At 39.7% G+C, this 21,008-nt stretch overlaps 1 protein-coding gene across 1 annotated transcript in view; it reads left to right on the forward strand.

The window, feature by feature from the left end:
* GLIS1 (GLIS family zinc finger 1) overlaps nt 1-20,164 on the forward strand; it is a 126,985-nt gene extending 106,821 nt beyond the window's left edge. Inside the window, exons 6-11 of the mRNA XM_075182138.1 lie at nt 437-547; nt 1,876-1,960; nt 4,076-4,217; nt 15,952-16,127; nt 17,730-17,840; nt 19,709-20,164. Of these exons, the coding sequence (XP_075038239.1) occupies nt 437-547; nt 1,876-1,960; nt 4,076-4,217; nt 15,952-16,127; nt 17,730-17,840; nt 19,709-19,845 (762 nt within the window). The 3' untranslated portion in view covers nt 19,846-20,164. The remainder of the gene's footprint in view (nt 1-436; nt 548-1,875; nt 1,961-4,075; nt 4,218-15,951; nt 16,128-17,729; nt 17,841-19,708) is intronic.
* The last annotated feature ends 844 nt before the right edge of the window (nt 20,165-21,008 follow it).

A 21,008-nucleotide genomic window follows, 5' to 3' on the forward strand; every position in this document is an offset into this window, starting at 1 on the left:
AGAAGATTAAAAGTAAACAATAAATCAAATACATGATAATATACCGATACAAGGCTACAACCTATGTGATCGAGAGCTCTAAGGTGCCGTCTCTCATTCTTATCATCTGCAGTAGATAATTTATGTGGAAGTGATGTTCTCACTAACCAGTGATGGTAAGTGATTGGTGTTTGTATACAATATTTATAGACACTCTCTTGCTTGTATTATCCTTATAGTTTACAATAGTGGTGCAATAAACTTCCACATGTGTTAACGTTTCAGATACTGTAAACACTATTTAAAAATGAACAAAAGCTACACACATCCTAACGCACTGAATACTATATACAATGTGGATTACTGAATCCTTGCTGTCTCCCTGCAGTTTCGTAGTGCCGGCTGATTGACGGCTTCCTTACTACAGTGCCTCTTATTTTTCCAATTCCTCCCACAGAAGCCATATGCCTGTCAGATCCCTGGGTGCTGCAAACGTTACACAGACCCGAGCTCGCTACGGAAGCATGTGAAAGCGCACACAGTCAAGGAGCAGCAGCTGCGTAATAAGGTACAAACTCAACTCAAACAGGCACCTCTACAGGTGTAAAGCCGTAACAACCAATCAGACGTTCTCTTTCATTTTCAGAACTGCTCTGGAAAAATGATGGAACCTGATTGGTTGCTATGTGTAAGAGCAACTTTTTTGTCTTGTGTACCGGTATTCATACATGAAATGTGCATAGTACAGTAAACAATATGTGAATAACTGAAGCAGAAACCAATATCCTTTCTGCTGACTGCACATTTGAGTACCTGATGTCATTCAGATCATTGCACTTAGGTAATTGGTTTTGCTGTGTGTACGTAGCTGATCTTATTGGGTATTTCCCATAAACATTCACTATTTGCATATTATTGTCTCATTTGTTTTACTGTCTCCTTCTCGTTCTTCTTGCATTACCCGCCTGGATATGAAACATATGTTGGCTCAAGGCCTGACCGCATTTAAATAAAGAGAAACTTTTCAACTGACTTATGTAGCTATTTGTAAGTTTTAGCAGGGATTTCGCCTGAGTAACGGGGGGAGGGAGGTAATGAGCTGGAGAAAGATTTGGATTCGGCTGGGTCTTTGTCTGCGGTTGTGTCCCCTTCCAGAACAAGAGCCCGTGGTACCATCTCTAGCTTAAGGGCAAGTGGTATTGTCCAACTCCACATCCTGATCCTAGTCCAAGGGATCTATTTATTATAGGGAGAAAAGCTCTGCTGTCTTCGCCTCTGGCCTGGGTTGAATATTGCAGATTTGTATACTACTCCGGCTAAGGTTCTGCAGAACATTGCTTTACTGAAGTTACTCCTTGACAGACACATAACCATATTTGCCAACGGATGGGGAGGTCAAGTGGTAAGAGCAGGGAGGGTGCGACGCATGGAATTGCGTTATTCTGGCCCCGCCCCCAGGATGCGTTCATGCGCGGGGCCAAAATTACGCAATTTACAGCTGATCTCGTCTTTGAGCACCGCGTCCTGATGATACGGTGCAGTTCTTTCTCCCGTGATCTGGGAGAAAGAACTGCTGTCCTGGGGGTCAGGAGTCTCCCTGAATTACGGGAGAGTAGGCAAGAATATACATAACAATAATTTTCAGAGTTGAAAACATTGAATTTACTGTGACCCCTCATTTTTTTACCACCACAAATTATTATGCGGATGGAGTTGTTTTTTTGTTTACTTTTGCAGATAAAGTTACTATATTGAAGTTTGATCAGACGGTAGCAGTGGCGGTTCCTATAATACACGTCCTTGCATTACTGATAGAATTTTGCATAGTACACGTTGCTTTCTGTGACTCTCATGTTCCAGGTCTCGACCCTATTCACACTGACCGTTTTCTTATAGACGCAACACACGCTGGATGGGAAGTGGGCAAAAGCCATCACGCACGAAATTCTGAGCGGTACCAGATCACGTGACATGCTGACAGGTATGCTAAACCCCAGATCACATGTTGTGCCAGAACACTGTCACTGACTATGTGGCAGCTCACAAACCCTTAATTACATACAGATGGATAAGCATTTGTTTTGTTGCCATTAATCTTAATTGTAAATACCATGCTTTCCTCCGAATAATAAATCCGTTAACCCAGTATTGCTGGGTGGGGAATTAGAGGTGAACTCTTAATGCTCTCATCTGCAGCAAGGACAGTGTTTACCAGTAATAGTAAGGGTTTATAGCCCAGTTGAAAACACTTATTTCAGTTTTTTGTTTCAAAGAAACCACAATATTAATGTGCAGAGGCATTTCATGACTTACAAGGTTTTTTTTGCAACAGAAAGCTAAATTATATTTAACTAGCTAGAATCTGAACTATTATATGTAGTTTAAAGGAGAACTCCAATCTCATTCATGCGTTTGCTGGAGTTCCTTTCCTTGGACCACGATTGTTATTGAGTTACTCTTCTCCGCTGCACCCAATAATTATCATGTTCTCCAGGGTTTTCTGTAGACTACCACAGCTCAACCAATCGGCTGGTTTTAAGTGGTAAAGTAACTCTTAACAGTGGGTGGTCATGGAAAATGTACCCCCATGGGTCTGTTAGTTGGGTGAAAGAAAGAGTTTGGGAAATAATCTTAGGACACCACTTCTCTTGTGGCACATTGATGGAGGAAGAGTCAGCACAATTGTGGAGGTAGATTTTTCCCCTTTGTTTGATAGCAATTGTCATTCTGTTCGTGAGGAGGAGGAGCCTATTATAACTGGATAGTGCCATCTGCAGACATCTACGCTGCTAGGATAGAAGGTGTGTATGGAATGTGGCGATTTGTAGGATTCCGTTGGCCTCTGTCCAATCAGATGCTCCGCTGCTTATACATCTCCCAGTATATGACGTATGAACTTTTGGCCCAGTCTCAAGCAAGAATCTTGTTGACTCTTATGTGTCTCTTTCACCTCTTTTTTGGCAAGTAGTGAGTGATGGTTGCTAAGATATAACGGAGGGGCAAAAGGAAGCAGCAACATTATAAGTCTCAACAAATGTAACAATATTGTTATTAGTAATGCAAAACTATACATACTACTTTTAAAGGATCATTGAACCTAATATACATACTTTTCAAATTAAACAACTATTAATATTATTCACAAATATATATGGAAATGTTACACAAACTTGATCTACACCAGGGGTCAGGGAACTTTATTTACCTTTTACCCCCAAATATATTTAGATACGCCAACGTTACCCCTTGATTTGAAAGGAAGGAAATCATATATTATTAATTATAGGAATTCAAAATTTTATTGAATCTATTCAAAATTTCTTTGAAAGCTTCAACTTGAAAACGTCAGGTTTTGGAGAAATGATGTTGCTTCAGTTTTGATACGAGAGCATCAATATTGGGGCATTTTGATGTCTGAGCAATTTGGATACAGTCCTCAACGTCCAATCGATTTCTCTGCTTTGCTTTTATGTTCGTTAGAGTGGAAAATCCTTGTTCGCAAAGGTAGGTTGTTGCAAAAGGCAGCAACATTTAGACTGCCTCCTCATGTGCAATTTTGAATGCCTTTGCAGCTGTTGACATCCAAAAATATGACAGATCTGGTTTGTTTTCAAATGCAATATGTGCTTCATTATTGCATCAAAGCTCAAGAAGTGCCTCTGCCAACCCTTGAGGCTCTTCTGGTACAACAGCAATTTCACATTTAAAGGGGTCTACAATCCACCTGACAGCATGTGAATCGGCAGCATTACCCCCAGGATTTTCATTTTTACCCGATTTGGGGTTATTTACCCCTGTTTCCTGACCACTGATCTACAGGATAGGCTATGTTCTGTCAATTGCAGATTTCTTATCCTGCTACCAGGCTACCGAGAGGCGCAGCTGACAGCCAATTGTAGAACATTACATTAGACAATTGTGTGCATTCTGCTAGTTCACCATTGTACACAAGGGTAAGGGTAGGAAACAATATGGGAACTTTTACATGCTATTTTTCTTTTAGTAATTTATATCTACAGTTTGGTGGACCTCTTAAAATTTAAAACACATTTATTGAAATGTTTTAATAAGATGTAATTTTTTCCTTCATTTCCAGGGTTGTATACCTTATGTACCAACAACCAGAACATAGCAAGCCCCGGGCTGATGTCCCCAGCTCCTGCAGTGTCTTCACGATGCCCTGTGGTGGAATCTCCCTCCACCTGCCTGCTGTCTGTCACTGAGAGTGCTCTGGAGGGGTATGTGCACGGACGATATGATATATAATTATACTAATAGATCTGTTTCTAAAGACTCTGGGCCTAAGTCATTAAAGAGAGCAAAGCATAAAAAAGGAGTATCTTTGAACTTGGGAAAAACCATGTTGTATTAGAGGGGGGAGGTAAATTTAAAATGTGGGGACAGATTTATAGTTGGGATAGGGCATGTCCTAGATCAGCTTTAAATTTCAGTGTAAAAATAAAGCTATCAAGTATTTGTGTGCTAGATGAAAAAACAGCCAGCATTTAACTTATGTGCAAAATAATAAACTAATTTGCACCCCTTTGCGTTGTAACATGGTTTGTCCCGGAGAACATTTACGCCTTGTTTTGCCTTACTTTCCTTAATGACTCTGAGTCTGGCACTCTGAGTTTGAAAAACTAAGCCTGCCCACATTGGACGGTCCTGTTGCTGGCCTGAGCGCCAGACTGTATCCTATTTGGCAACAAATTGGCTATATGCCGCCAATGAACACTAAGGGGCCCTAAGGCTTGATAAATAAGCATTTATAAGTACATTGATTATATAAGAAAAGCCTAACGCCAGACATGTCAGAGAGATCTCCTGCATTAGGCAAATTACAACATAACACCGCAGTCCCCATAATACTCAATGGGGATTGCGGTCTGGGCAGATGTATCAAGCTCCCAAAAGCTTATCTTTTCTGAACGTGACCCGATGGCTAGCCATTAGCCATTCCTTAGCCATTCATTGCTATTCAGATCCCTGTCCGGCAGCCTTCTTGCTCTCCCCTGCATTAATTTATGTAAATGACCTCTGCGCATGTGCAGTAAAGACTTCGGGTCAGAACCCAGGGTTAACTTTAGAAAGTAGTCATCGTGGGGACAGCCTCCTATTGGATGCACTGCCCGGACATGACTTAATAGTAAATTGACACAGACTTCAATAGTAAATTGATACGTTAATTTATATGTGATCGCTGCGTTGACAGATGATATTAACGGGGCAAAAGGGTTATTGATAAATAAATAGGTCCCCTAAGGCTGGACAGCTTGTTCCCATGGGGACTTATTACAACACGTGACCGGTAGATCGAGGTGTTCATCCTATTTTATTTTATTCAAGGTTTCTAGCAATTTAGTCTAAAGCAGACAAATTATTATTATTGCTATTATTATTATCTTTCTGTTTATAGAGCGCTGAGATATTACGCATATCATGAGGGTTCATGGTATGACATAAACAAGTTACATACATAAATAAAACTGACGGTAAAGACGGCCCTGCCCACAAGAGCTGACAATTTAAGAGGTTTTGGGAACACATGATACAGAAGTTAATGGTGTAACAATTGGTGGGGAAAGTGCAGATGGCTGCTGGGTACACACTACAGAATTTTCCACCAACTTTTTATGCCGATCGATGGTCCGATCGCTCGGTCCATGGACTGCATACACACTAGCCTTGTTTAGGACGATAAAGGGAAGAGCAGATGTCCCTTTAGCGACTTTTTACAGCCATGTTGTCGTGAGCAATGACTGTAATTTCGTACTCACTGTTGTGGATCGGTCGGAAGTTTATACACACTACACAGCGGAAACGACATTGGAACGAAAATATTAAACGGTACGACCAACCAAATGAGGCGACAATCGTCCACTTGGGCAGACTTTCGACCATCGTGTCTCTGCACACACTGACCCGACTTTTGAACGAGCGGTCGTATGTCGGCTGATTGACCCGATTATTGGACGAAAACCATGTAGTGTGTACCCAGCTTTAGGCAGCAGATTATCAGCCTCTATTAGTGAACAATAAAGCAGTTATTGGCTACTGGCATTTCTGTGCAGCTACCGGTGGTCTAGTACGGTTGGGACAACGAGACACAGTAGTTCTCAGCTATATAGACTTGTGCTGCGAGATCCATGACAAAGATTATAATAAAGACAGTCTACATGCACAGTGTGCGACTTAAAGTAAAAATAAATATGTAAAAAGAGTTAAAACAAAAACCAAAAAACAACATTTTCAAATAAACTTTAATCAAATAAAAGACTTCTTAACACCCACGTCGACCACTTAAATATAAAAAAATATATATTTTCTTCTTTTTTGATCTTTCGTAACCCAGATGGAAAAATTCCCCCATGGGTCCTGGTGAAAAATCAAGTTGCATACTGGGCCTAAATTTGTATTTGCAGTGCGCAGCGGCTGCTTTGCACTGTGTAAATAACCAGGTGGTATAGGTAACTTATTCCTTTAATTAATGAAATGATTGTAACCATGTGATAATACTGAATTTTTTCAGCTCAATCAGTTATACGAGTGCTAGAAAATATCAGGTTCTTCTTTCTACATTAACAACACTTTGGTCTGTGTCGCATTGGATTTAAAGTGACTTTTCTAATTGAACAGAGCAAAATAAAACAAAGCATTACTGCTGTGATATTAGGAGACACACAGCATCAAAACCCCTGGAACAAGTGTTGTCAAGACGAGCAAGAACAAAGCTGCGACATTTAACTGCATGCGCAGATAGGTTGCAGGAAGGGGGGGGGGGGGAGTCAAATGGCAAGTGCAGGCAAAATCGCATCACTTTGGCTCCGCCCCCACAAAAATGCTGCAATTGCGTCATTGAGGTCCTCCTCCCTCTCCTTTTGCTAGTGTGTGGGCAGGATGTGGTTGGCCTGCTCTCCTGGGAGTCATAGGGGGGTATTCAATTGACCACCAGGTTTTTTCCTGCAGCATTAAAAAAAAAAAAAAAAAAAATCACACTCGGGTTTTTAACTGCTATATCGACCGTTTTTAGTTAACGCAGCGTTGAAACTTGTGCAATTCAATTGAAAAAGAGGGAATGCACGTTAATCATTGGTGTTTACGAGTTTTTAGGGGAGTGAAGGAGAGTGTTTAACGCGGTCATGTATAACACAAAAAAAAGGATTGGCATACATTTTCATACATTAGATTGCATTACACAACCTATTTATTTGATAATATCTACATTACAGTACTTTCTTTAGCATATTCTTTTATTTCACTATTTTTTACTATAGAATCATCTACGCCATGTCAAAACACATTAGTACATACATATTTGTACCATAAACATATATGAATATATTTAATTAGTGATTTTTATTTTTATTTTATTTTTTTTATTTTATGTTTAATTATTTTTTCAGAAGAAAATCAACTTTTTATTGTTATGCATTACTGATAAACATAGTTTATCTTTTTTTTTTTTTCATTATTACATGATTTAAAATAGTTTTCATAGGTTTTTTATTTTTATCACACCCCAAAGAGATGCGAGATAAAACAGCATATTGGTCTGTTTAACGCGTCGCGTTAAAAAACAGTTGAATAGCTTTTAACGTGGCGGGCTCTCAACCAACCTATACTTTCAATAGACCTTCTACTGGAACTCGAGAGGACCGTTTCATGAAAAAAAACTGAGCGTTAAAAATGGAATTGAATAGCGGGTAAAGTTAAAACAGTGTTAAAATTACTTAACACGGTGTTAAAAACTATCTTGCGGTCAATTGAATTCCCCCCATAGAGAGATAGCCGGCAGCCTGTCATAAAAGCCGTACTTCAGGTCACTGAGGTAATTATAGTGTGACTGCACCTTTTTAAGACTTGTCCTGTGATTTTCAGTGAATGCGTCTAATTTTCAAACGATTTAAAATAACATTTGTTCTATTTTTGCATCAAGGATTTGTAAATAAACTGAAATGAGCATATACACACATACTCGAGTATTACAAATGCTATGATTGACACTGTACCTTTGACTATAAGGTAGTACCAACTATAAAACAATTTTTGTTCACAAAATTGTTCTATTAAAATGCTCTATCAGTCATGTGATATAGGAATTGACTGCTAAAAGCTAAGAGTATGACTTTAAGGGTTAAATTGTGTATCGCAGTCTGTGCCAAAATAAGCACAAATCTCCCCCTCCCCTATAGCTCTAGCCATTTAAATATTTTGGTGAAATTATCTAATTTACTTGCAAATAGTCGGGCAGGATGTGACCACATCAGGTCGGTGTTTACTCTGGGGGCGGGATGCCAGTGGTCGCAGCCATGAAGAGTGGTCAGCTTGTCACATTTCACGTTCCAATGATTGAAGACCATGAGGTAGAATATTTTCAGAGATCTCTGAACCTGAACTTTGATTAATGTCTGAGGAGCTAGCACAACTCAGGAAAGCTGCAGCTTCCTGCACTAACATTTACTCTTACCACCTAAAGCTTTACCTTGAAGGGGCTTTAGATTATGTTAGAAATAATTGACTACCTGCTAAGTGGATCGTTAGTACCAAGAACCCCGTAAATTGCTGCCAGTGCGTATACTAATTAACGTCAAAGGTGTCACAGTAGCTGATGAATAGGACTTCGGAGATCAGTTGCAAAGCATACCCAACGCACACATCACCTCTAGGCCGCCTCTACTCTTGGGATCCTTCACAGAATGAAAGGACAATCTGCGGAGGAATGAAACATTCCTGAAGCACTGTAAATATCACATCTAAGTCCAGTCTCCATTTTAGTCCACCCCTGTCAATTAATTAAACTTTTAAGTTTTTCTCCTCAAATACTGCTCGGTTCAACCTCAAGTTATGAGCTTAATACATACTTTCATTCATGAGAAGGAGACATGTCACTTTTTTGTGTGGGATATATTTTAATACATCAATAGAAATGCAATATTCTGACAAAGGCTTGTAGTCCATACATGCCAACTCTCCCGGAAAGTCCGGGAGACTCCCGAAATTCGGGTCAATCTCCCGGGCAAGCTGGCATTTCTCCCGCATCCCAATCTCACCGAGAATCGCGTCAAGTCCCGCCCTCCAAAATCACGCCATTTTGGAGGGCGGGACGAGGCCAATCGCGTCATTTTGGCCCCGCCCCCCGCGACGCAAATTACGTTTTTAGCGGGGGCGGGGCCAAAATGACGCGATTGGTCTCATCCCGCCCGCCCTCCAGTCACGCCCCCTCTCCCGAAAACAAGTTTCCGGGAGTTGGTAAGTATGTTGCAGTCTTTTTTTTTAATCTGAACTTTATTGATCCAATAGGTGTCAAATACAATGTTTAACAAAACTTAATAAACTGTCACATCACTTATATTGGTATTTTGTAAATATAACACAGGGAGAACTGAAACAGACAAAAAGGGGGGAATGCAAAAAAAAGATGGGGGGAGGGTCCATGTGTATGGATAGTGACCTAATTTATGAAGTTCATCCGTCATCTTATCTGTAGTGAAAGAGCTGCTCTATATGGATCTGGTTCTTTGAATTCTAACCAAGATGCAGTAAATTCTGCGTTTCTATCTGAGACTCCCAAAGTGATGTGCTAGACATATAGAAATCAAGGAGTAAATTTATCAAGCTGCGGGTTTGAAAAAGTGGAGATGTTGCCTATAGCAGCCAATCAGATCCTAGCTGTCATTAATTCAGTACATTCTACAAAATGAGAACTAGAATCTGATTGGTTGCTATAGGCAACATCTCCACTTTATCAAACCCGCAGCTTGATAAATTTCCCCCAATTCTGTTAAATCATTCCCATATCAGTGGTGAAATAGGGGATTTCCATTTGGCTGAGATAGCAGCCTTAGCTGAGATGTCTCCAAAGGGATTTCTTATATCTGGAAATTAGGGTAATAATCATATTTAAAATCCAAATTTCACGGCCATTCAGCACTATGTCACCAAAAGATCTTTTTAGGGATGTTTATTATCTCTTTCCAAAATGGCTGGTGTTTATGACGGTTCCAACGCCAGCATTTATCTGATAAACCGGGGAACATTTTACTTAGAACACTAGGACATTTGTGCCAATAACCTTATATTGAGTTTCTAAAACTGATATACTTTGAGACAAGGCTTGGATGTATTAATGCTCAACCACTGTCCATTGTCATGGTGTTTATTTAAATCTCGTTCCCAGGTGAGTGTAGATTGAGAAGGGAAGGGCCAGAGGTCCTCAATAACTTGAATCTGAATGCTCAGCTTCTTGTCGCATGTTAAAGAGAAGCTCAAAAGTCTCTTCCCAAGACATTATTCCCATTAATATTCTGGTTGGTAATTTTTAAGATCTGATTCTTTTTTCCACTAGTTTGAGGGTAAAGTTGGTGTTATAAAGATCTTCTGTTAGCTTAGTTAATTGGACTTCCAAGTATATAATTGGAGAAAAGGCCTGTCATTTTAATGGGTTCCATAGAGAAACTATAGCTCTCTATCAGTAGTAAAACAGTCCCCATATACAAGGCTTTGTGCAATAAAATAATAATCCAAAAGCCCTTCAGGAGATCCCGAAGGGGTCGTGATTTACGAGTGTGGAGGGGCGGAATGCAGCGAATCATGTAATTTTGGCCTCACCCCTGCTAGACAATGGCACCATTGTTTCATTTTGCTGTGGGGCCAGAATGGCGCCATTTGCAGCAAATCGTGTCATGGAGACTGGCTTGCTCTCCTGGGAGTCCGGGAGACCTACCTAGAATTCGGGAATCGCCCAGGCAATCCGAGAGAGTGGGCAAGCAGGGAGACCATCAGTTTGTGGGTCCCCTGCCCACGGGAGCATACCAAACAGCAAGCCCCTCGACCATAGACTTCTGGTTGTTACAGCTTTGGCACCCCGGTGGTCCCTGTATAATGAAAGGGGTTCCAAACAATGCATTATATACCAAAAGAGTAAAACAAAAAACACACACATGTTAGAAATACATTTTAAATTAATAAAACTCTTGTTCACTACTCAATTAAATATGGAATAACATATTTTATTATTCCTTGATTTGTCGTAGCCAAATTTGTGGGAGGTAAAAAACAAACCAAAAAATCTCCATAAAAACAACCCACTTGCCAGCCAATCACAAGTGGCCAGCATGGGAAAATGCTTGTGATTGGCAGGTGGTGAAGTGTGAAATCCTGACTTTGGTCATTCTGTTTCAGTTCTTCGTAGTGTGTGGGTGGGTCATTTTATTTATTCAGTTTTCTGGATCCACCAGAATCAATAAGTCCTAATAGTCCCAAAACTGTGAATCACCATAACTGATTTATAATCTTAGGGGTATATGTTTTAAGGTGAATATGGAGGCAAGAGACATTTACACACTTTCCCCCATATATAACCCCTCTCTGTTACCAGGTGTCATACCCAGAGGAAGTGTCAACGCTACAAATTTTTTAGGGGAAAAGCTTGTCGTGTACCAATATGTTAGTACATAATGTTAGTAATGTTAATGTTAGAAATGACCTAATGGGTCTTAAAAAGCACCTGTTATTACATCTTCTCGATGTACAGAGCTTCCGTGGTAGCTGAATTCTCCCATTTTTCTTTTTTCCATTTTTGATAGGTTGATAAAGTGTTAATAACTACTTCAGAGGTTCTGCATGGGAGGTACATAGGTCATCGGCTGTTGGTTTGGCATGGAGCACTGGGGAACATCAAATGTTTTTGTTTTTTTAATATCTACTATTAACTATTAAAGTTAATTTAATATTTAAATCAAAATACATTTCCAAAGGCAGTGGAAAAACCTAGAAAATCACTGTTTTGAATTTGAAACCGTTGGTTAATTTTTCTATTCAACAAGAATAACTCTCTGCCAACGCGCAATTAAAGCAATAAGTTGTTGGATAAATTATCAGAGCAAGAAAGAACTCTTCAGATAGTGGTGGTATGTTTTTGTTTTGTTTTTTAAAGAATCAGAAATGATGGCATAACATCATAAGAACTGACTAGTTACGACTTACAGCACAGGTTACATAGTTTAGTAAGTTACGTTTAGCTGTAAATTTAACAAGCAGTTACATTGAATTCTCAAAGGGTGTTGCAAGTTTGTTACCTGATGAGCTACATTTGACCTCAGTAACAATTCTCCTACCTGACTTTAAGTTTTTCATTGTGGATCGAATTAATGTATATTTTTATTTCTGGCAAGTCTCCAAAGTTTTTCAGTCTTGCATAACAGGGGGAAGCTATACCATATGAGATGCATTATTTACAACACAAAATCAGTTTATATACCTCATTGCTTACGAAAATTCCACTACTTAATCACAACTAAATGATGTCTGCGGAGTAGCATGTTAGACCAACTGGGAGATGTTATTAACTGTAAGGGTGGTGTCACCTAAGAGCTTCATTGGAGGCATCTGATGATTCTGCAGCCACAGTGAAACGCGTCAGCATTTATTTTTTCCTAATCTTTTTCAATTAGCTGGATGCAGGGAGTACGATAGAACAGTCATAATTTCCACAGCATTAGAGGTAAAGCACTTTGGATTGCATCATTATTGTTATTGGGGGAAACAGAGGTGAGCTCCAACACTGGTTTCAATAATATTATCTGACACTATACATCTATAGCCAGTAGAACGTTCATTGTTCCTTAAATATTATTTTTATTTATTATATTGTCATGTATTTTGGGCTAGTGCTTTATATCAATCTAGACACGAATACGTTCTATTTGTTAAGCTTTTATGATCATTTTTTTTAAAGCTATTTATTATTTAGGTAGACACAATATCAGTGCTGCTCTTATGTTTTTTTGTCCTTTGTAGAGTATGTACAATTTCTGTAAAATAAAAAATCTGTAATCACCCTTAAGAAAATTTTGCTTTTGCCCCTGTAACTAAATAACAAGTCTATACCCTATGTTGCTGGAGTCAGTACATGCACTTACACAACCTGATAATAACAAGTCTATGTCCTATGTTGCTGGAGTCAGTATGTCCACTTACACAACCTGATAATAACAAGTCTATGTCCTATGTTGCTGGAGTTAGTACATGCACTTACACAATCTGATAATAGCAAGTCTAAGTCCTATGTTGCTGAAGTCAGTACATGTACTTACACAATCTGATAATATATTTAGAGAAGGAGAGAAAAAGAAGTTATATTGTAGGTGCACTAACACTTTCTGATGATGGATATAGGATTGTAGATATAAGATATAACTTTTATTAGGTATTAGTTTAAAATAAGCGAAAAATATGAGTTAAAATAGTTAAAAATACTCGCTATCTGTACATATAGTCTCCATAATATTAGGACTTATGCTGATAAGGAATTATAGTAGCACTGTGGTATTAATTATATCAAATATTGCTATTATTTGAACCACATTGAACTAACACTAATTCTCCCCGTATGTTGGATTATATTTTAGATGATATTGCTGATCAGTACCAAGGTTTGTTATTAGAATGGTATTGCAATTAGCCTGTAAAGCTATAGAGTCACTAAATAGTAGTTTTTAACCATTTTAACTCATATGTCGCTTATTTTAAACTAATACCTAATAAAAGTTATATCTTATATCTACAATCCTATATCCATCATCAGAAAGTGTTAGTGCACCTACAATATAACTTCTTTTTCTCTCCTTCTCTAAATATATGTATTATAAGTTAAGGTGGCACTCTCTAGTTGAAATATAATACATATACATGATAACGTATTTATTGGGGATACAGTTTCCGATGATGAACTAGTGCGACAGAATCTCTTTCTTTTTGTACAATCTGATAATAACAAGTCTATGTCCTATGTTGCTGAAGTCAGTACATGCACTTACACAATCTGATAATAACAAGTCTATGTCCTATGTTGCTGAAGTCAGTACATGCACTTACACAACCTGATAATAACAAGTCTATGTCCTATGTTGCTGGAGTCAGTACACGCACATACACAAACTGATAGTTCACTTTCCACTTGGTCTGTCTTAGTACTTGGGGGCAGGATCAGAATTCTACAGCTGCAGCTTTAGTGCAGAGTTTATTTCCTGTTCTCTCTCAGATCTGGATTGCAGATTATGATATTTTATTATTAATTTTCATTTATATAGTGGCAGCTTATTCAGACTGGGTATTAACAAAGAGGTAAGAGGGCCTTGCATGCAATCCTACAATCTTAGCAAATTAGGAGTTTGATACATGAGGTTAAGTGCCACAGAATGCGTATTGGTTCAGCCAGATTGCAATGAGAAAAAGTGCTTAGTGGGGCTGTATGAGCAAGTCACACCGCAATGTTAGCTTGGGAAGAAGTAGTTTGTTTGTATATATAAACTGGTATAGTATAAAAAAAAATGTTTTGTGGGACTGCGTGGAAGGGTGGTAATCACATCAAATATTTCAGGGAGGGTTAAGAAGATGGTTTGAGAATTTACAAAACTTGTCTGAAGAGGTGGGTTTTCTGGGGGCCCTGGCCTGCCTGAGTAGTGGGGGCAGTCACTAAACTGGTGTGGCTGTGCTCCATTCAGTGACTATGGACGGGGCCCCAATAAGTTTCTATTCCAAGGCATGAAATTTCTCTTGGCAGCCCAGCTTGTAACTAGGAGTGGGAGCAAGTAATGTGTGAGAATGAATGCATGCATTTGAAGTCTAATTGGATACATGAATAAAGGACAGTTTTGAGTTAAGGATGACACCTAGGTAGCAGGCTCACGGGGTAGAGATGATTGTTTTGTTATCAACAGAATTATAGAGGTCAGGTAAGAAGCTTCTGTTGGTTTGTAGGTAGATTAATAGATCAGTTTTTGAAATAATGAGTTTGAGGTGACGATAGGACATTCCAGATGACATGGCATAAATAGATTCGGCTACACTATTTTCATGACAGATGTTGAAGGATCTGGAGAAGATATATACATTTGGGTCATCCCATAGTGGAAATACTCAAACTGAAAAAAGCTTATTAGTTTTCTAAGAGAAGTGTTATAGATAGAGAAGAGCAAGGAGCCCAACACGGAGCGCTGTGGTACTCCAGCTGATAGAGGAAGCAGAAACTAGGTGGATGCTTAGAAACAAACACGGAAGAAGCCTATTCATAGGTAAGGTGAGAACCAGCATAGGAAGGTATTCTGAAGACCTTGTGAATGCAGTATTTCTATGCGAGTGGATACTAGTGTCAAATGTATACAGAGAGGTCAAAGGACCATTAGATTTAGCAGTGATAAAGTCATTGACCACTTTCACCAGTACAGTCTCAGTGGAGTGTTGGGAACGAAAGTCTGACTGAAGCCAGCATGTGAGGTGAGTGGAGGGGCATGGGAGGTGAGAGGAGGTACATTAATGTGAGAGAGGAATAAAGTAATGAACAAAATTCTTGAATAATGAAGGAAAGATACCAGTGGAGAGTTACGTGTGGAATGAGCAGAGGGAATAGCAAACAACTGATTTGTGAGGGGATAGGATTGTGTAGATGTTGTAGAGTTTGAGGAAAATAATAAGGTAGAGACTTCATCAAGAGAAGGATGCGAGAAAGGAATTGAGCAGGATATAGCTTGGGGAAGAAGCTACCGTTTCATATTGGATCTTTTAATTAGATCTTGAGTAGTGGAGATGGTCAGAGAGGGTGGTGCAGGAGGACTGAGAAGACATTTCAATGTATTAAAAATGCATTTGGAGTTGGGAACTTGAGCAGAGATGAGATTGGTTTGTGTATTTATTTGGCAGTGTCCAAGACATTGCGATATGAGCGGTAAATAGCAGTATGTTTGGAGAAGTCATCAGAAATACAAGACTTTTGCCAATGACTTTCTAATCTGTGGGAGAAGGCAGCATGTTCTGTTTGTGTGTCGTGGCCGCGGTCTTGGTCGAAGCCGAGAGAGCTTGGGTCAAACATGTCCACAGATGGGACAGACCACGAAGATCGCAACTGTCCTGCTGAAATCAAACACTTGGGAGATATGCTAATGACTGTTCTTTTCCTGTGTATGTCTCTTGCAGGAATTCCCCCCATGTTCTCGGTCACCTCACCATCCCGATGAAGTCTACGGTCTCTTCTCCAATAATACATAGAGGAACGTCACCGAACTCCCACCACAAATCTCCCCACGGAGAGCAGTGTTTAGCAGGGAAAAACTACTCTGCATTTCAGAGTCCTACAGCTCCACAAATGCAAGGTATGGGCCATTAATACATAAACGATATGTAGCCATTAAATGAGACCCAGGGTTTAATGCAATTTTTATTTCTAAGTTCTATAGTTTAGTTTTGCATTGTAATATGTAATATATACTGTATATACAATATATATATCTATATATACGTGTGTATATTGGACTACAAGGAGCACATAACTTTCTTGAAGTGCATTGATGCAAATGTTCTACTCAACCATTTGTACGATTGTGGGCTGAGATGGAAATACATCAGCAAGTGTAACTGCGACTGCCACTATTATCATTATTATTATCATTTATTTGTTAGGCGCCACAAGGTTTCCGCAGCGCCGCACATAGTACAAACAGTAGACTATACAGGGTATAACAGTACAGAACAATAAACAAAAGTACCAATACTTCAGAAACTCCAGGCAGGCAGATGCAATAGACACGGAGCAGAAGAACAGGAGGAGACAGGAGGGAAGAGGGCCCTGCTCATGTGAGCTTACATCCTAAGGGAGGGTAAACAGACCAGGCACAAGAGGAGCCAGTTGAGGGAATGGGAGAGAGGGGAGAATGAGTGGAGGAGATGGTGGTTAAGTGGATGGTTGGTAGGCTTTGAGAAAGAGGTGAGTTTTGAGTGCACGTTTGAAGGAGCACAGAGTAGGAGAGAGACGGATGGACCGAGGGAGGTCGTTCCAGTGAAGGGGGGCTGCACGGGAAAAGTCCTGGATTCTGGAATGGGAAGAGGTAATCAGAGTGGAGGAGAGGCGGCAGTCATTGGCCGAGCGCAGGGAGCGGGTGGGAGTGTGAATGGAGAGGAGGTTAGAGATATAAGGGGCAGTAGAGTGGGAGAGAGCCTTGTAAGTGGTGGTGAGGAGTTTGAAAAGAATTCTGTAGGGGAAGGGGAGCCAGTGTAGGGCAAGGCAGAGAGGGGAGGCAGAGGAGGAGCGGCGTGAGAGGAAGATGAGTCTTGCGGCCGCATTGAGTATAGAGCGGAGGGGGGACTATGACTTTTGGATCAATCCTTTAAATAATTACTTGTCCATTTTCCTACTAATATACTGTTTAGGCCTCATTCATGTGTTTTGTAGATTATGAGAGTAAGGAGGCTGCGGTACTGTATTTAATGTGTCAGTATACACATATATTTGTGGGGTATTTACACCTATATAAATGTACCTTCCCCCATAATGTACATCTGCATTTGTGCACTAAATCAGGAACAAATATTTGCAGTCTTCATCCTCTTGAGCTAATTATAATAATCTATTCCACAAAAATGAAATCTATTTTGCATTTGTAGCTTAATACACGTATCCCATATGCCATAATGAATGCTGCAGCTCTGCTACGTCTCTCACCACTATGAGCAAACATTTGTTCCACCTGCAAAAAGCATCTTGATATCTAAAAGCATTCACCATCCATAAAAATGAATGATCCCTGTGTTTGAGAACATCTCTGCAGCTACTCTCAACTCTGAATTTTGATTATTAGATATCAGTCTTGTACATCCAGCCTTTTGTCACCCCTGCACTGGTCCAAACCTGGAACCTCTCTGTGCTCTGCAATCTGTGTCGATCTTCATCTAAATAATGTTTGATGTTCTGTTTGCAGAATTTCAGGGCAGTTTTGTGCAATACCCAGAGTGTTATAGAGACATCCAGTGTCTGAGAGGAGAATCACTGAATCCAAACCGGTACCATGTTCCCAGCACACAAGACACAGGTACAGCTCCTTATGTACTGAAAACTACCGGGCAGTAGATTTTGTTTACTGCTTTCCTCAAACAATTTTTATATTTGTCATCTTGATGCATGCCTGCCAGCATTCCTGATTGCAAAATGGGACAAATTTAGGTCATGCCCACCAATTTATCCTTACCACACCCATTATTGGCATTCTCACTCTTTTTTTTTTTTACTAAGAGCCATACCCTCATCCAGCTGGCAGTCATCCAGTGGCGGATCCAGGGGGGGGCGATCGCCCCCCCTAGCAGACACTTGCAGCCGATGGCTGCACAGTATGTGCAGGTCCGTCCAGCCGTGACAGGCAGGGATAGTGTTCTGCCCGACTGCTCTGATTGTGTTTAAAACACGGCAGCCTAAACTGTTAGAAAGGGGCGGGGCCTAAATCACCCCCCCCCTAAATCGCTCCGGGTACAGTAGTTTTCTAGATCCGCCCCTGCAGTCATCAAGCTTGTTTGGTACATATAGGGTCTGATTCATCAAGGAACGTGAAGTGAATGCTATTTGAATTTTTGGGGAAAAACAGATTGAAATTGTACAACCATATTCAAATACAAGCGGATCTGAAGAACCGTTTCCATTTGAATATGGGTACAAGTGCTCTCTACCTTTACGGCACTTGCTGTATGCAGACAGACACGACACACTGAAAGTTACGCACAATCCATATGTCTGCGTCCCATCAGGACTTCACAGACATTCTTTACATGAAACACATTTATCAGAATGTTATTAATGCTTACTGTACATAAAATGCATTTTTACAGATGCTCTTAATTGTACACATGTTCTGGCATGCTTACACGACCGTCATCACTAGTAATCAGCACTTACACCTGCTCTGTAGCTGGTGCACGTGATACGGCTAAAAATCACGTGCCTGAGAGATGCTCGGCGCTTGAATCGGACAAATGTGCATGCGCTTCACCTTGGCACGCCCTTACTGTACATTGCTTATGTGCATACATACCAACGCTTCCCTGTTCCGCCCTTCATATCGTAAGCTGTCGGAAGGGTCATTTGCGTTCCAAGATGAATCGCATGTACTGGCGTATAGTACGTTCCTAAGAATGCTCAGCGCAATTTCACACAAAATATGGCACACAATGGATGGGGCTTATGTTCCTCAATGAATCAGGTCGTTTAATATGTAATATTTACCTAAACATTGGCATTGTTCCATAATACAGAGCATCATGCCTAAAATGTACTAAATTACAGCTAAATGTTACCCCTGTCTTTCCCCAGACTGCCCATAGTATTCCTCTCCTCATATAATTGTTTAGCAGTACTTGGTATAATTGCTGTAGGAGACAATGCTCAGTGATCATGTCAGTATCTATGATATCATCACTAAATAGCAGCAATTATTTATTCTTTTGTCTTTCTGTTTTTCGTAACTTTTTGAATAACAGGTTTCCAGATAACAGATCAAAAAGACAGGTGTTGTCAGCGTTTATCCTTAAAACTGCATATCTGTGTGTATCTAGCAAAATGAAAATATGAGGTATTGGTTCATATTTTGATCAAAACATTTAAGCCTGTTATGGGCAGTTCTGACTGATTTATTGGATCTACATTATGCACTGTACTCTGTGGTAACTGCTATGTTTGTTACATATTCTTTTACTAAAAACTTTATAAAAACCTTTTGAGAAAACATTTAAGCCTGCATCCCAGTGTCAAAGGCACCTCATTGTATGCAGAGATAACAGATAACTTATCTGCTTATATATAAGTCTATATTTACAGTACATTAGTGCTAAAATCTCAGTATAGCTGTCATAATATCATAGTCGTGTGTCTTATATGGTAAGAAAAAGCCAATTCTGTTCTTTCTTTTCTCAGGGTACGAGTTACACAGTAGAGGAGCAGATGTCCAATGTGTCTCGGAAGATGTCCGCTCTCAAGAAAGAGACTTCTTCCCAAATGCTGCCTTTGATCACTGCCTGCCCCAAATTCCTTCTATCTACACTGACACCTAGGTCCTGCTCTTTTTTTTAACTCAGTCACATGACCTATAATCAACAATGGTTTAATTTAATTAAACTCTTTTCTATAGAATCTTTTCTATATGTTACAATATCACAATTATTTGCAGATTTCCATTCCCATGGGGACACAGTTGGTATATATAATTTTATATTATCTATGTATCTTATTTTAGGTATTGTTCTCCTCGGTGGAAAAAAATCCACCCTACAATTCCCTCCTCTAATATCCCCCAGCACAGATCTCGTGTATATATGATTTATCACTCATTTTATGATGTTTTAGAATTTATATTTTATGTGAGAGCATTAAAACCGGACATATTGTAAATTACTGGGTTTTCACACTCTCATTTTTAAGGTAAAAATTGAACATACTGTATTTATTACTCCGTTGTGTCTTCTGTTTAGTGATGTATCGTCGTCCTTTACACACAGTATGCGAATAGGCACAGCAAGGTCAAATAGTGAGAATAAAATTCTAACTCTTAGTCCTGATTCATGAAGGATCTTAACTTAAGAAACTTCTTATTTGAGTCTCCTGGACAAAACCATGTTACAATGGAAGGGGTGCAAATTAGTATTCTGTTTTGCACATAAATTAAATACTGACTGTTTTTTCATGTAGCACATAAATACTTGATAGCTTATTTGTACACTGACATTTAAAGTTGATATTTTTGGCTTTGGCACATTATTGCTCCCAGTATGCCTATAAATATATTTAATGGCTCTGCAGGGCTCTCACAAGTTTCCTACTTGGAGCTCTGTCTAGTATATCTCTGTATGTCTATTGTCAGTCCATGCTCCACATACCTCCACTCTACTACTAGGCAAGACTTGGACGCTGAGCCGAAACTTGGACACTTGTAGTTCCATCTCTGTATTTGAGGTGGTCTCACACACATGGGCATATAGGGTCCTTCTTAAATCCTCCGATCCCCTCTCTCGCTTCTGATGCCCTCCCCCACGGCACTGCTATCCATCATCACGACTATATGGTGTGCTCAGACTAAGGGGTTTTATACAGATTTTAGCTGAGACCATAAAATAAGTCTCCAGTGTGTGTAGACAATGGGTACACTATAAAAGTATACATTATATCCATAGCCTCAAGAGATCATTAAGAGATGGAGTCTCCGCTCTTCTGTTGTATT

This window comes from Mixophyes fleayi, chromosome 8, assembly GCF_038048845.1.
Source record: "Mixophyes fleayi isolate aMixFle1 chromosome 8, aMixFle1.hap1, whole genome shotgun sequence".
NCBI classification, from domain to species: Eukaryota; Metazoa; Chordata; class Amphibia; order Anura; family Limnodynastidae; genus Mixophyes; species Mixophyes fleayi.